The sequence below is a fragment of the Cyanistes caeruleus genome, chromosome 21 (assembly GCF_971803275.1).
Source record: "Cyanistes caeruleus chromosome 21, bCyaCae1.hap1.1, whole genome shotgun sequence".
NCBI lineage: Eukaryota > Metazoa > Chordata > Aves > Passeriformes > Paridae > Cyanistes > Cyanistes caeruleus.
In genome coordinates, this window is record NC_141721.1 from 697,580 (window position 1) to 710,834 (window position 13,255).

General features: G+C 53.3%; 1 protein-coding gene across 4 annotated transcripts in view; it reads left to right on the top strand.

Annotated features, from left to right (window-relative positions):
* The window catches only part of CALN1 (calneuron 1), an 88,655-nt gene that overhangs the window by 37,539 nt on the left and 37,861 nt on the right, over positions 1 to 13,255 (top strand). For all 4 annotated transcript variants that reach the window (XM_086858911.1, XM_023939044.2, XM_086858913.1 and 1 more), the window contains one exon: positions 11,298 to 11,441. In XM_086858911.1, coding sequence (XP_086715037.1) covers positions 11,298 to 11,441 — 144 coding nt within the window. The remainder of the gene's footprint in view (positions 1 to 11,297; positions 11,442 to 13,255) is intronic.

Genomic DNA, 13,255 nt, shown 5'->3' on the forward strand with positions numbered 1-13,255 from the left:
ATCCAAACTGTGCCTTGGTGCAGCTCCTCTGGGGTCTGCTGTGGGTCTCTCTCCCCAGAGCTGAGGCTTTGGTGCTCCCTGGCATTCCATGGATCCTGCCAGGCTGGGAATTCACTGCCTGTGTCCCCTCTGGCCATGGGAATGGAGCAAATCCACACTAAACCTGCCATGAAAGGCATTTCAATCTGGCTGTGACACGTTTACCCAATTTTTAATAGGGATTTTTAATTTTTGATGCAAACTCCCAGGCTGGATCATTAATTTTACAAGTTCTTCAATCCCTGGTGTTAAACCTGGGTTTAGCAAGTCGCTGCTATCCCAGGAAATGTTCCTGGAAGCATCCAGGGGTCTCATCCTCGCCTGCTGCCTTTTTGCTCTGCTGAGCTGCTCCCCAGGCAGTGGCACTGTCTGGGACAGGGTTCCTGCAGCCCCGAGCTGGGACATTCCCTGGGCATTCCCTGCATGTTCCCTGACATTCCCTGGATGTTCCCTGACATTCCCTGACATTCCCTGGGCATTCCCTGCATGTTCCCTGACATTCCCTGCATGTTCCCTGACATTCCCTGACATTCCCTGGACATTCCCTGGGCATTCCCTGGACATTCCCTGGACATTCCCTGGATGTTCCCTGGGCATTCCCTGGACATTCCCTGGACATTCCCTGACATTCCCTGGACATTCCCTGGATGTTCCCTGGACATTCCCTGGACATTCCCTGGATGTTCCCTGGACATTCCCTGGACATTCCCTGGATGTTCCCTGGACATTCCCTGGATGTTCCCTGGATGTTCCCTGGACATTCCCTGACATTCTCTGGACATTCCCTGGATGTTCCCTGGGCATTCCCTGGACATTCCCTGGACATTCCCTGGATGTTCCCTGGGCATTCCCTGGACATTCCCTGGACATTCCCTGGATGTTCCTGTCCATCCCCGCTCCAAAGGGCTCCTGTGGCCTGGGCCAGCCCAGAGGGACACCAGGGAGGGACAGGGACGGTGCTGGGACAGCAGCAGCAGCCCCAGAAGCATCACAGGAACCACCCAGAGTGACAGGACAGGAGAGTGTGGAGCTCAGTGCACAGACCTGCAGGGCCCTGGCACCCTCCAGCAGCTGGGGTTGGGATTGGGATGGGGTAGGATTGGGATTGGGACTGGGATTGGGATTGGGATGGGATTGGGTTTGGGATTGGGATTGGGATTGGGATTGGGATTGGGATTGGGATGGCATTGGGATTGGGATTGGGATTGGGATTGGGATTGGGATTGGGATGGCATTGGGATTGGGATTGGGATTGGGATTGGGATTGGGATTGGGATAGAAGAGCAGGGAGCTGCTCAGTCCCAGCCCTGCCTGGAGCTGAGGGGCCACAGGCAGCACGAGCCAAGGAAGAGCAGGGAAAAGAGCTCCCAGAAATGTTGGCATTTGGAATTTTCAGTCTCTAGCAGTGCAGAACAGCACAAAGGCGTTCTGAAAATGTCTCCTTTATTTTGATAACAATTCTGGGGAGAGAAACCAAAACCAACAACAACAAAAGAAAGAAAACCCCCAAGCTTTGGTAGTGAATTGTGTTTGTGTCTCATGGTCCTGAATCCGCATCATTAAGATGTCATTTAGGAAAAGTCTCTCCAAATAAGCCATTAGAACACAAGCCTATTAGAAACATCTGAGATGAGGCAATATTTTGTATTTTAGGATTATTCTTTTGAGCAATTTATTTTTAATTTGCAAGGAAACACAAATCTCATTACTTTCCTTTCAATGAAATGTAATCCAGGGCATGGGACTGTGTGAACAGCGCTGGGAGGGGCAGGGATGGGGCTCTGGAACCCACTGGAATCGCTGCTGCTTCCCAGGGGTCCAAAAGGCTTGGAGCAGTTGTGTGCTCAGCAGATGCTGAGGTTTGAGGGGGTTGTGCTGAGTGGGAACCCAGCAATCCCTGCTCTGGAACGGGAGCTGTGTGTGCCAGAGGGGTGCCCAGCACAGCACCCCGTGCAGCTCCTCACTGCCCTGGAAATGTGATTTCAGTGCTGCAGGAGGCAGAATGAGGAAACTGAGGGAGCTGGGTGCTCTGTCCTGCTTTGCTCCTGGGGGAGGTGAGATGGGCTGAGGAGTAACAGCATCCCTGACTGTGCAGATCTGCTCCTCAGGGACTGCAGGGAGAGTTACCAGCCCCAGGACAGGACAGTGCCAATACAGGATTGCTCAGTTTACTGCAGTTTAAAACATAAATGGATGCCCCTATTTTTTTCTACCTTTTTTCTTTGAATCTGAGACAAAACAGCACATTTGAATTTTTGCATTTTTCTCCCATGAATCGGAAGCTATGGAGGAAAAAAGAATTCTCATCTGTTCCATAGCAAAGTGTTTCATTTGGAGTCTGAGCTTTTTCACTCAGCTCTGCCCTGGAGGTGTGGCAAACGTGCAGATTTTGGCTGGCCAGGTCCCAGCTGCCACAGAAAGATGAAATCCAAGCATTTCCTTGCAGGCTGGAGCTGCTGAGGTGTCTGGGGGAGGCTGGCTCTGCTCTGGGGGAAGCTCTGCAGGAGACACAATGCCTGGGGATTTATTGGGGAACTTTTCCATCCACGGGAGCAGGACTGGGGCAGGGACGTGCAGGGATCCCCCCAGGCTGGCAGAAGAGCCCCAGGTGTGGGGTGACACCTGGGGCACCCCTGGGGCTCCCAAGGGCTTCCCGTGCTCCCCTGAGCAGCTCCAGGGAGCCAAGGGCAGGTCCTGGCAGAGCCCAGGCCACTCCAGCCCAGCCCTGACAGCACCCAGGCCTTGCCTTGCCCGGGGTGCACGAGGGACACTTCCCACCTGCTCTGGGAATGGATTTAGGGAGCTGATGGCTTTTCAGGGCTCATTCCAGGCTCGTTCATCCACAGCTTTCCTTTGCTGGATTCCCCATCCTCCCTTTCCTCTGGCTCTCACTTTTCACCAGAAAGGCTGGAATGTATGAGCTGAGGAAATGGCAGCAAAGCAAATCCAGAGTCTGGTTAAACCCAGGGCTCTGGAGGGGGAGTCTGGCTCCTCCTCAGCTTCCCCGCTGTCCTGCACTGGCTCTGGCAATTCCAATCTGCTTTTTTTCCCCCTTGGATCAGGAGATTTGATTTCTGCTTTGATTTCTGCAGCTCCCATCAATGAGAGAACAGGCTCCCTTCAGGCCTGGCAGAAGGAGATGGGGTCAGACAGCAGCTCACACCTCAGGAGCTCAGCTCAGCAGCTCCTGGGGCTTTGGAGAGGGGTTTTGAGGAGATGGAAGGGTTGATCACACAGCCCAGGGATGTGTGTAGGAGATCAGGAGATTCAGCTCTTGGCTGGGTGACACCCAGTCCTAGTCCCAGTCCCATCCCAGTTTGTCATGCATGGAGTGCTCCAGGCTGGGCTGGGTGTCTGGGCTGGGATTTGGTGGGGGAACAGAGAGAGGCTCTTTTGAACCTTGCTCCTTTGGCTAATTACCAGCGTGGTAATTGATGTGCTTCATTAATAATCAACGCCCTGCATTCCCTTACTCCTGCTCCTGGGGCTTTGATGGGATGAGAGCAGCACAGATTCAGAGAATGGCCTGGGCAGGGAGGCTGGGAGGCAGCAGAGCCACAGACCCCTCTGCTTTTGCCCTACAAGAGATCAAACAAAGGGGTTTGGTGCTGCTCGGGTGTTTCCCTCCCACCTTTTGGGGAGGCACCTCCTGCACCTCCATCAGCCCCAGCTCTGCTTTGGCTGCTCAGGAGCAGCTGGAATAACCCTCACCCCAGGGAGGGGACAGACCCTCTGGTGGCAATGGCCAGAGCTCCTCACCCAGGGTCTGGGGAGTCCCCTGCCCATGGGGACAGCCAAGGATGGCAACAGGCAGGGCCTGAGCAGCTCCTGGCAGCAGCTCCTGGGCTCCTGGGATAGCCCTGGATAACTCTGGGCAGCTGGGAGAGGCTCTCTGCACGTCAGCCCAGGGATGTGTGTAGGAATCTTCAAGCCATAAATACTTGGTGAGGGTTGCAGTGACTCTTTTGAGTGGGGAGAGCAGAATGTGGCAGCCAGAAAAAAACCCATGGTATGAAAATAGCAATGGCCCTTTTGGGAAGAGGAAATGATATTCCACTAAAAACAGCAACCCCAATTAAATGGGAGCATTTAAAGCAGGGGATTGCTAATTACCTAGACATGGATGGGGCAGACATGGCAAACAGATTTATTGGGGAACTTTTAGCTCTGTACATATGTCCACGGTGATTTATTTTCTTGCCACGGGCTCAGAATTGTCTGGGCTGTGTAAATATTGTGGCTGTGAAGATTTCCAGTGGGTCAGGCTGGAAAGAGCCATTTGGTCACCCACCAGAGCTGGGGAATTTCATTAACGGAGATTTGGGGGCATGGCCAGGCCCATCCTCACCCTCCTTTTAATTAACCCTTGTTTTAATTAATCTTTGTTTTAAATTACCCCTGGCATGTGGAGGGAAGCTTTGCCAATCCCCCCTTGGGTGCCCTGTGGGACCCTGATGGAACGAAACACTTCCCAAGCAGTTTTGTGTTTGTCAGAATGGTGCAAGAGGGGCAAGACGTGAATTTTTTAATATGAAAATGTCAATTTTGCAGCTGGAATGTGGGAAGTGGCTGGTGCCCTGTGTGGAAGGGGATGGGGATGTCTCTGTGCTCACCCTGCAGGGGATGGACACAGATGTCTCCTCTCTAAACACGGATTTCCAATTTTTCTTCCACACTTCCACATCTCTTCTCTTTCAACATTAATAAGAGTAGCAAAGAGTTCAGAGAAAGTAGTTTTGGCATCTACTGTATTTAATTTGCTCCAACTTTCATGTGGAGTTTAATTTAGACTGATGAGAGAGGCAGTTTTATGAGTATAAAACTCCATTAATTACAGATCCTGTCTTAATTATAAATGGCTCTGTTTTAAAGGAAGTTTTACAACCAAAATTAAGACTTGGAGCAGTTCAATCAATACAAACATCAATTAGACCTGACTTTGTACTCCAATTAATTTATAAAGCGTCCCAATGAAGTGTGGGGAGCGTGGCACTCTGTGCTCCCCTGTGGCTGGAAGGGAACCCTTCCCTGGTGCTGGGTGTGCCCCAGGAACCAGCAGAGCTCAGGGAGACACAGCCCAGCCTGGCACAGAGGGGAGCTGGGTCTGTTCACAGCTCTTTAGCCTGGCTGTACTGAAACTGTGGCTCAGGAGCCGCGCTGCCTTTTTCTCCTGAAGTTTTTGTTATGTTTGTAAGAGAAAGAAAAGCCCAGAATTGCTGTGCAGGGAGCACAGGAGCTCCACGGGGACAGCACAGGGAGGTGGCTCCGTGTCACCCCTTCTCCAGCAGCTTTCTGCACAGCACCCGGGGGTGTCACCCAGGGGAAGCTTCCCAGCACTCAGAGCTTGGTGCTGGGCTGGGAGAAGCAGATGTGGATGTGGGAGGAAAAAGCCCTTTCCAGAACTCTGGTAGGCTTGGGGAAAGGGAGGTGTCAAACGGCTCCGAACGCCGGGCTGGAAGCAGAGCAGCCAAGGAGAGCGAGCTTTGCTTTTCTCTCAGCCCTTCCCACCAGCCAAAGGCCACCACTTGAACCAGACCCAGCTGGAGGAAGTTCTTCCCATGATTTTATGTTGTTTTTCTTATCAGCTCTGGCTGTATCTTTTTTTCCCCTACATTCTCATCTCTTATCCAGCCCCTCGCATGAATAAGAGATGCCACATCCCTCCCTGCTATAAATATCCCTGTGAGCAGAGAGAACACAGACTCCATGTGTTTAGATGTATCCTGGATCCTAGGTGACGTTTCTCCAATATTGTCTTTAATGGGAATTCGCTGATTAGGTGCAGAAAAGGCTCCAGGAGACGCCTGGGCTCGGTTTAATACAAAGAGTACTACGGTTGCTAAGAGACCGATACCTCAACTTTGGAAATCTTCATCCCCACTCCATAGATTATCTTGGCAAATTGGACTTTCTGAGTTGGCAGCAAATGGGAAAGAGTAACTTTTAAAAATAGAGATAATTTAGGTGACGTCAAAGGCATCTGGTGTCCTTTTCCAGCAACGTGAGCCTGATCTGCTTTGCTTTGTGTAGAAATCACTCAGCATCCAGCACGAGGCTGTGCTGCTTTATTCACACCCCCTTCTCTTTGGGGTATTCATGGGTTTGTGGCACTGCCAGGAGCTCTGTGCTTCCAGCAGCAGGACCTGTGCCCCAGGAGCAGCCCCTGTGCCCAGAGACCCCCACGGGGACAGTCCCTGCTTCACCCTCCCGAAAATCAGCTCCTCATCCCCACCGGGAGTCAGGCTGGGTCCTCGACCTGATTCCACCTGGAATTGTGGGGAGAGGGGCAGGAGTGCCTGGGCTTAACCAGCCCTCACCACCCCTGCTGCCTTCGGCTCTGGAGGAGCCTCTGGAATGGCACAGGAGGCTCTGGAGGCCAGCTGGGAATCAGGCAGGGATTTGGGAATCAGAGACAGGGCCAGGAACCAGGCAGAGATTTGGGAATCAGGCAGGGATTTGGGAATCAGGCAGGGATTTGGGAATCAGAAACAGGGCCAGGAATCAGGCAGGGATTTGGGAACCAGGCAGGGATTTGGGAATCATGCCAAGATCCTTGTGTTTGGAATCAGGCAGGGTCTCGGGCTGTGCAGGAGATGCAGCAGAGAGGGAATGCAGGAACTGGAGCAGGGGATGGAACTGGCAGCACGAGGCTGGTGTGAGAGCAAGGGAATAAATCAGGAATGACTCAAAGCTGGGGTGTGGGAGGAGATGCCCCCAGGTCCCTGGGGATGAGGCTCTCACTGCAGGGTGGGGCAGGAGAGGAGGGGATGATGGACCCCACAGGGAAAAGGCCCTCCAGGAGTGCATCTGCTGGGAGGATGAGCTGGAAGAGGCTCAAACCCTACTGGGGATTTCCAGCCATCACCTGTGTCCTTTCCCAAGGATTTTCCAGCACCTGAAGTCACACAGGTAAGTGGTGGCTGCCTCTGTCACCTCGGCAGAGGCTGTCCCCAGCTCAGGTGTGGCTCTGCCTCCCAGACAGAGATGGATGGCCCAGCATAAATTATCTCCTCCAAAGCAGAGCTTAAGGTGGACTTCTGCAGAGTTGAGAGCAGCTCAGTGCAGTTTTAATGTCAGCTCTGAAATGCAGTTGCAGGCTCTGTGCTTGGCTGTGTGCTCAGGTTCTGAGATTCCCTGGCACTTTTAGAAACATTCATTTGTTCAGCAGACACAGAAGTGGCCACTGAAATGTGACCGTGGGATGTGTTTTGGAGGAATGGAGTGAGCAGGAGTGAGATGATGATAAAGGCAAGGGTTACACGGCTTTTTCCAGCTCAGACAATGCCCTGTAATTGTGTGTCAGGAGTCCTTCAGCTTTGGTATCACACCAGTTAATTAAAGCAGCCCTCTGATGAGCCTGTCTGTGCTGGCAGCTTTGCTGCCTCCTTCCCCAGCACCAAACGGGCTCTGAAGGCAGCGCTGGGGTTCAGTGCATCCATCTGTGGGGAAATGGGAAATGGGAGATGTGCTGGAATCCACCTCTGCCTTTACTGGGCTGGGCCAGGCTGGGTTCCAGGTGCTGGAAGGAGGATAGGACAAAACAAAACCAAAAAAAAGAGGGGAAAAAAAAAGAAAAAGATGTTTCCAAAAGGTAGGAAATGAAAAGAAATGAGTTCTTCAGTGTTATTTAAAATGCCATTAAAGCTTGCAAGGAAAGCAATCCCTTTCAAGCTGGATTGTCTGTGCTTGCCTCCAACACGTTTTTCCAGTGCAATTCTCAAGGACTGCTTTCAGGTACACAGCACACACAGAGAGAACAGGGATTTATTCTCAGGAAAGCTTTATTCTTATGGGCCTTTGATGTGCAGAAACTGCAGCTTCATTCAAACAACCAAACAGCAGAGAAATGCAAATATTTCAATCACTCTCCTGGAATATTTGGAGGATTCAAGGTTTAGTACAACAGTTTTTCCTGTTTTCTGCAAAAGGTAAACAGGAAAAAGAAACCCATTTGCAATGAGTTTGCTGCTCTCTGCACAGGGAAATACTTGGGAATTGCTGACAAAGCTGTGTCAGTTTTCCAGAGGGGCTCAAGTGTTGCTGTGGGGCTTTTTGGGGCTCCCTTAAGGAAACACTCTGGTGATGCTTTGGGAAAAGCTTTTCCAAATTGCTTTAGACTTCACCAATCTGATTGGAATTGTTCCATGGAATAGCCCCCCTGGGAACAAAGCAGAGCCAGCCCCGAGTTGGGAGAGCTTGGGAGGGTTTGGAGGCTCACTGGGTTTTGTCCCTTTGCCATCCCCTGCTCTCCTGGAGCTGCTGGAGCACCTGGAATGCTCCTGGATATTCCCCATCCCAGCAGGCCTGCTCCTGCGTGCCCTGGGGATGCTGAAGAGCAGCAGAGGCTGCAGCAGCTCTGGGACAGCCCAGGGCACGGTGAGAGCTCCAGCCGGGGGTGCAGAGCGGCTTCGCTGCCATCCCAATAACCAAGGGAAATGTTTTGACACTTCCCGTTGGAATACGCCGGGGGGACGTTGCCATTAGATAAAAACGGGGTTATTTTGACACTTCGTTGCAATTTGTGGCAGGGAGAAAAAAGAAACCAAGAACCCACCCAAAAAACCAAGAGTGAGAATAGCAGATGGAGGGCTGGAAATTTCCATTTTTTTAGCTGTAGTGGTTCCAAGCCTCCCTCCCCGGTTCACTCGAGGACGAGCTGCTCGCAGTTTCAGATGGTTCCCTTTGCTCGGGGCCCAAAGGTGCATTAAGGACTGGGGTCCATGGCTGGGGAGCTTTGGGGTGGTGTTACCCCACTCCTGTCTCACCAATGCCCAGATCCCTGCGGCGCTGAGCGCTGCTCGCGCTTCCCGGGTGGGATTTACACCCCAGAGCAGCCGAGGGCGGCCAGGGGATGCGATGGAATTAATTCTCCAGGGAATCCTTATTCCACCTCCAGGAGACACAGCAGAATCACGATGTTTGCCCAGGGAAATCCCTGGGAATAAACCCCAGCAGGGAGCTGGGATGAGCGGGGAGGTCGGGCAGGAGCAGGGGGAGGCTCGGGGAGGGAAGGGCTGCAGCAGGAGGAGGATGAGGATGGATCTGGGGGAGTTGAGCACTTGCTGGGTGGGGTGTCAGGGCCGGCTCTGGCAGAGCTGTTTGTGCCCTTCAGAAAGGTAATGAAGAATCCTCCTTTTCCCCGGCTCTTCCCTCCCGCTCCCGGAGGAGGGGGGATTGATTGGACATGTGCTCTGTAACAGGGAAGCTGCAAAGTGCAGCTGTTCAATGGGAGGAGAGAGAGGGAATGAATTAAAAGCAAACACATCTTCCCCCTCCTTTCCCAACACAGCTCTGGAATGCTCAAATAACTCTGGGAAGGGAGTGCTGTGCCCTGGGCTCCTGTGGAACAGGAATCTTCACACCCAGGGACAAACGGCAGGCTAAACTTTCCTGGGGAACCTTTTCCACCCGGCTCTGCTCCTGCTGCCTCAGCCCCCTCTGCTCCCAAAGCCTGATTTGTTCCTTCCTCCCCGCTGCACTTTCACCCTTCCAGTTCTTCCCAGCCTTAGATCACTTGGGAATTTCATTCACGTTGTAGCTGCTGCCCCTTTGAGGCCATCAACAGCAGCTGGTTGGGTGGCCAGGGCTGGATGGGGATGGAGAAGCCTGGAATAGAGGAACAAGGTCAGCCTTGGTCCCTTCCAACCCAAATCACTGCAGGACTCTGTGATTCCGTGGGGCAGGAGGAACTTCCAGTTCTCTGAGTTTTCCTGGGATCTTTTCCCCCTTTTATCCTCTAATACAGTTCTGTGTCAGCTGCCCACATTTGGGGGTAAATGAAGACACTGCTTAGGGAAAGGGGAATATTGGGATTTCTGACTCCCCAGGGAGGGGAAATCCACCTGTCTGATTTTCCAGGCTGGGCAGGGGGAGAGGGCAGCAGCACCTCAACACGTTCCCCCTGTGATCCTTGAAGGACAGAGCTCAGGGTGAAGCATTCCTGTGGAGATGCTGCAGTGGGAAAGATCCCAAAGCTTCTCCCAAGCCCCAGCACTGTCTGTGGAGAGACTGGCTCCATGGACCACATCCCCTCGCAGCTCTGAGCCGGGAGCATCTGTTGCCATGGTGACTTGGTGGGGAAAGTCATCTGGGGAAAGTGCTGCTGTATTTTTAGCTTTGGGTAATGAAATGAAACAGCTGGAGAGGAAGGTGAGGGGCAGCCGGGGCCCACAGGAGCCTGGAGCAGGGTCTGGGAGCAGGGCTGGGTTCAGGGAGGGTGCTCAGGAAGGGCAGCACCTGCAGGAGCCTGGGAATGACTCCTGGGAAGAGAAGGGGATGAGGAGGAGCTGTTCCACGCTGAGAGAAAGAAGAGGCACTGCCTGAGGTCACACTGCTCCCTGTACACTGTGTTCAGCCTATAAATAACTCACATCTACCTCGGCACCAGTGGTATTTATAGATGGGGAGGGGAAAAGGCTCTGTTTGGTGGTGGGGGTGGATTTGGGAAGGATGTGCCAGGCTTGGTCAAAAGTTCAGGTCTTTGAGAGGAGCAGAAAGCCCCAAATGTGGGGAGGGTTCTGCTGTGCCCAAGGCTCAAAGGCTGAGTGCTGTTAATGCAGTTTTGGGATGGGAGTGCCTGGAGAGGGCTCTCAGCTGGGGCTGCTGTGTGGATATTCCACAAGTCTCCTTTATCCCTGGCATTTACCCCTGGCATTTGGATCAGTCTCACTCGCCTGGAAACTTCTCCAGATTCACATTTTACTTCCTAAAATCCTCTCCTGGCTCCCTGCAATGAACCTCATTCTTCTGCCTTCAGCTGTCATGAGTTTGTTTTCCCATTAATTGATTTGGGTGTAATATTTACTGCACTGAGCTCTCAGGACCACAGATGAAAGGAGATTTCCCTGCAGCTGGTGGAGTCTGATGGGATTCAGGGATTCATTCCCACTCCAAAGGCTCCTGGAATTACGAGCTGAAGCTTTGAGCAGCCTCCCCACCTTTCCCTCCCAGGGCTGGCAGGGAGACAGAGGGAATTCAGCTTTGGGAAGTCACAGCTGGTGCAAACCCAAGCCCAGAGCGTGGAGATGTGGCCCAATATTCCCTGGAATGAATTCCCTCTGTGTCCCTGCCCCCAGGAAATCCGGTGTGCACAGGAGCCGTGGGGCTGTGGGAGGTTCATGGGTGTGCACAAACATATCCTGATCCCCCTGCCCCAGGACGATCAAATATCCACAATTAACGCTGGAAAAAGCAACAGCTGCTGCTTCTGTGCTCAGCATCCACCATAACAGCTCCTCCTTTCCCCCTTGCCTCCACAGAGATCCGAGAGGCTTTCCGAGTGCTGGACCGGGACGGGAATGGCTTCATCTCCAAGCAGGAGCTGGGCATGGCCATGCGCTCCCTGGGCTACATGCCCAGCGAGGTGGAGCTGGCCATCATCATGCAGCGCCTGGACATGGATGGTGAGTCCTCAGCGGGGTCTGCTCCCTCCTGGGGCGTTCCCGGCGGCTTTCCCGGCTCCTGGCAGCCCTTGGATCCGGATCCAACAATTCCTGGTCGGAGAGGGAGCTGGGGAGCTCTGCTTTCCCCACCCAAAGGAAAGGGCAGGGTGAGAGGTGAAGCTGCTGTGGGTAAGGGGGAAAAGGAATCCATCGCTTCAAAGAGGGTTTTGTCCTAAGTTTGTTGTTTGCCCCTTGCCCTGCTGTGCTGGCCTCTCCTGGCAGGGAGGGACTCGGGCTCAGGGCTGGCAAAGCCAGGCTTAGTGTGCTGCCAACTCCTGGGGTCTTTTCCCGAAATTCTGAGCTTTGTTGGAAAAAGAGTGCTGGGACTTGGCTCCCAGTTCAGATCTGTCTCCAGTCCTTCCCTGCCTCTGGCAGCCCTTGGCTCCGTTCTGTGCAGACTGCTGCCATGGAGGGAGCTGAGCTGGGAGTTAAACCTGGAACCTGGAGGTGCTAAATTCCTGCTGAGGCTTTCCAGGGAGCTCTGTGTGCTTCCTGCAGGGATGGCAGCTGATCCTCCAGCTCCAAACTGCTGGTACTGGTGCAGTGCTGGAGCAGGGGTCTGGGGGAGGCTGTGCCAGGGGAAGGGCCAAGTGGATTTAAAAAAGTCAGGGAATGGGAAATTCCTGAGACACTGAGCAAAGAGGGGAATGTTCTGTGAGAGATTTCCCTTGCCTGCAAATTGAATTAGTGCTGTACAGCTTGAATTTATATTACTATGGCTACTTTTTCTCCAATGGATTCTTCACCTTTTCCTGGGATTTAAATTGAACTGTGGAGTGAGAACCAGCAAAAGCCTCCTCCTTCCTCTCCCAGTGGGAAAGGACATCCTTCAGGAGCAGGGCAGGAACGTTGCTTGTGCCCAGGGCTCCCAGGAACAGCCTGACCAGCTTCCCATGTATTCCTGGGGAGGGTTGCTGAGTTTTTCCAGGTCTTTGCTTGGCATTAGATGGGTTGGAAGCCTGGATGGATGAAAGGTCACGCTCAGGGAGGAGTCTCCAGTGGTCAGGAGAGCCGGGGGGGAGGTGAAATCCTGTGCACATCTCTGGCCCGTGCTGTGAGTTATGATGTGCTGGCAGGTGGAGCAGCCAGACATCCATTCCTTCCTTCCCATCAAAACTGCTGCCAGGGCCTGAAAATGAGGTAAGAAAATTGGCAGGGCTTGGGGTTTAACCTGAGCCAGCCTGAGCAGCCCCAAGATCCAGTTTTCATCAGCAAATTCCAGCGTGGCCGAGGGCCTGAGTCTGCCACGGCCGATTTCACTGAGGGCTGGAAGGAACCTGGGCTGGGCTGGGCTGGGCTGGGCTGGGCTGGGCTGGGCTGGGCTGGGCTGGGCTGGTGTTCCCTGTTTTCTGCAGGGATGGGGATGAAGGGATGGGGATGAAGGGATGGGGATGAAGGGAGCAGGATGAAGGGAGCAGGATTGCCAGGCTGGACACGGGGATCTCAGAGGAGCATCTGAAGTGACCTGACAGGAGCATTTCACACCTGGCTGTCACCTCCTGCCACCGAGCCAGGAGTGGCACAGGCACCTTCCACTGTCCCAGGTTGCTCCAAGCCCCATCCAACCTGGCCCCAGGCACTTCCAGGGATGGGACAGATGGGTTAGGATGGAGTTTGGGTTTGTCCTTTGATCTCAAAGTGATTTTTTCAGTGTGAGAAATGATCCAGCCACATTCCAGCCTGGCTGTCCTTTAAAATGTGCTGCTGAGCTGGGAATTTTGGGCAGCGGGCTGGATTTGATGAGACTTGTCTGGATTTACAGGGGCCACTGTCTC